General features: G+C 45.3%; 1 protein-coding gene across 1 annotated transcript; it reads left to right on the plus strand.

Moving 5' to 3' along the window:
* The first annotated feature begins 357 nt into the window (after positions 1-357).
* Positions 358-1,185, plus strand: LOC138887389 (uncharacterized). The gene has a single exon (XM_070169137.1). It carries the CDS (start codon positions 358-360, stop codon positions 1,183-1,185), a length of 828 nt encoding a protein of 275 aa, XP_070025238.1.
* Positions 1,186-3,436: the final 2,251 nt, after the last annotated feature.

The raw sequence follows: 3,436 nt of genomic DNA on the forward strand, positions 1-3,436 counted from the left end.
AAAAGAAAATTGGGGAAATAAGCAAAACCGGGATGAAACATGCAATCGTTGCGAAACATATAGAAACACATTTAACTGTATAGGTGCATTACACCCCAATGTGTGATTACCTATGTGTTAATTGCTTCAAACTGACTGGTTTGTTGTCTACTATTAAGTAAAGGTTCTGTATTAAGGTGGTTGGTTTTGTGGTAGTCTGGCTTCACATCCGTACTTCACGAGGTCAAAAGGGAGTGTTGAAATGTCTTCGGAAAGTCATCTACCAACGGTTCCTATTTTAGAGGATAGCCCGATCTCGGCCATCCCAACTTCCGAGTCAGCAACTCTGAGGAAAATAGGATTTTGCGTCTCCGCATAATGGAAATGTGGGACGCCTGGGCCAACGGAAGAGAACCAGTAAGTGCTATACCCGGATTCCCTGAGCTGTTTCCCAGGGCAAGTGGGACCTCCAAAATCCCCATAAGTTATCCAAATACTCCACTGGGATATCCTACCATTTCAGCTCACTTTGCTGGAACACCTTCTGAGGCTCGCCCCCAGGTGTTAAGTTCAGGTGCGGCTTCAAACATATTCACTGCGCCACATTGTTCAGCTATGGCACAACCTACTCTACCCAGGCCTAGATTCGATCCATCTTCCTTCACATTTCAAGCACCATCTTTCCCACTGGAACCTATCCAGTTTACTACCAATGCTTACCCTCAGTCGCCTCGGTACGAGTTTACCGCAAGGCAAGAGAGAACCACAAAAATCCCTGAACAAGAGGAGATTACTAGAAAGATGAGAAGCATGGAGCAAAGTCTCAAAAATATACAAGGTCTGAGCGGGCAAAAGAGCGTATCTTACGCTGACCTGTGCATGTTCCCGCACGTACACTTACCCTTGGGTTTCAAAACCCCAAAGTTTGAAAAATATGACAGGCATGGGGATCCTATAGCCCACCTCAAAAGGTACTGCAACCAATTGCGGGGAGCGGGCGGAAAAGAGGAGCTTCTCATGGCTTACTTTGGAGAGAGTTTGGTCGCTATTGCTTCTGAATGGTATATGGATCAGGATATATCTCGTTGGCATATCTGGGACGACCTAGCTTGGGACTTTGTCATGCAGTTTCAATATAACATCGACATTACCCCTGACAGGAATTCATTGTCAAATCTAAAGAAGAAGTCCTCGAAAAGCTTCTGAGAGTATTCCGTCAAATGGCGCGAACAAGCGGCCAGAGTCAAGCCTCCAATGGACGAAACAGAGATGGTTAGTGTCTTTCTTCAAGCCCAAGAGGCTGATTATTATCAGAACATAATGTCTGCGATGGGGAAGCCGTTTGCCGAGGCCATCAAAATCGGTGAAATGGTTGAGAATGGTTTAAAAATAGGGCGAATCTTGAGCCAGTCTGCTATAAGGGCTACCTCCAAAGCAATCCAAGACGGGTCTGGAGGTGTAGCAAACCGAAAGAAGAAGGAAGAAGCGGCAATGACAACTTCTAGTGTAAGAAAACCCCGGCCACTTAGACCTTATTTCTCTGAAAGAACTCCACAATATTACTATCCCCACCAGGATGTGGCTTATGCTATGGTTCCTCATCCATACGCAGTGATGAATGCTCAACCCTGCATTAGGCTACAACAACAATTCAATCAAAATCGAGCTCCATTTCCCAGAAATCAACCTCCTCACCAAGCTTAGTATAATCCTCGACCTCCACAGAACAACTTCCCATACAATGCACGTGCCCGGGAACCACCCAAGATGGCAAACTTCACACCCAAACTTGTCCAGATGGGTTTGTTGCAGCCTGTACCCCAAACTAGGCAGAACCCAGCGTCGCCCGCTTATAGAGCCGGTACTCGATGTGCTTACCACTCAGGGGTGGAAGGGAATGATACAGATGACTGTTGGACCCTGAAAAGGGCTGTGGAGAACCTCATAGAAAAAAAGCGAATAGTGCTAAAGGACGAAGACGTTCCTAATGTAACCAATAATCCATTATCGGCTCACAACAACGGGCCAGTTATTGGAATGATTTGTGAAGATAGAGAGTTTGACCCAGCTTTAAAAGCCATCATTGCCATAGCCAATGTGGAAAAGAAGCCAAGGGCTGTCGCAAAACAAGACAAAAGGGAGAAAAAGAGTAAAACCTACCCCTCAGAATACAGAAAAGAAAGAGGAAACCGAAACTGGGGTAGCGCCCTCAAAAGATGTCGTTCTCTATGTTCCCCGAGGCCCCAAGAAAGAACAGATGTCATTGAGCTCTCCTAGAAGATTTGAGCTAAACAAGGGATCTAAAATGTATATGCCTAAAGGGACCTACGTGGTGCAGGGGCCAATAATTCCACCAAGGCTGAATGAGCCCATGGTTATTGGCCACGCACCACAAAGGCCCATGACAGATCCCACTGTCGTTCCATGGAACTACAACAAAGCGGTAGTAACTTACAGAGGTAAAAAGATCTCAGGAGAAGTTAAGGAAAATAACTCAGTTGAAAAATACCTCAATCTGGAGGAAGTGAATAACGCCACAAAGAAGCGTTTCCCACCCAAGAAGCCGGTGAGTGCTGAAAAAGCAAAAGAGTTCTTTCGGAAAATGAAAATGGCGGACTACGAGATAATTGACCAACTCCGAAAGTCTCCTGCTCAAGTCTTTTTGTTGTCTTTGCTAATGAATTCAACTGAACATCAAAAAGTGTTGATCAAAACTCTCAATGAAGCATACGTACCTATTGAAACCACTGTAGAACAGCTAGAAAGGATGGCGGAAAGGTTTTTTGCCGTCAATCAAATCTCTTTCAGCAAGAATGATTTGCCCCCGGAAGGGGCCGCCCACAACAAAGCCCTTCACCTGACAGTTAAATGCGAGGGTACTATGTGAAAAGGGTCATGCTAGATGGTGGTTCTGGAGTAGACATTTGCCCTCTCTCAACTCTGCAACGTATGGAAATCGGTACTAAGAGAATCAAGCCCAACAACGTCTGTGTGCATGCCTTTGACGGCATCAAGAGGGACATAATAGGCGAGATTGATTTAATTCTGACTATTGGGCCGGTGGATTTCGAGGTGACCTTTCAAGTCTTGGACATGGATACTTCCTATAATTTCCTCTTGGGAAGACTTTGGATTCATGCAGCAGGGGTTGTGCCTTCTACTCTTCACCAGATGGTGAAATTCGAATATGAAGATTAGGAGATTGTAGTTCATGGGGAAGATGAGCAGTCGATTTACCGGGACTCGTCAGTCCCGTGTTTTGAAGCTAGAGAAGGAAGTGAACATATAGTCTATCAAGATTTTGAGGTTGTGGTCGCGGACCAATGTGAAGAAGGAAACCCGTGTCCTCAACCCTTTCTCTCAAATGCATCAATTATGGTTGCCAAAGAAATGATCAGATATGGTTACAAACCCGAAAAGGGGCTCGGGACTTCATTGCAAGGAATTTTTGATCCTA

Source organism: Nicotiana sylvestris, chromosome 3 (assembly GCF_000393655.2).
Source record: "Nicotiana sylvestris chromosome 3, ASM39365v2, whole genome shotgun sequence".
NCBI lineage: Eukaryota > Viridiplantae > Streptophyta > Magnoliopsida > Solanales > Solanaceae > Nicotiana > Nicotiana sylvestris.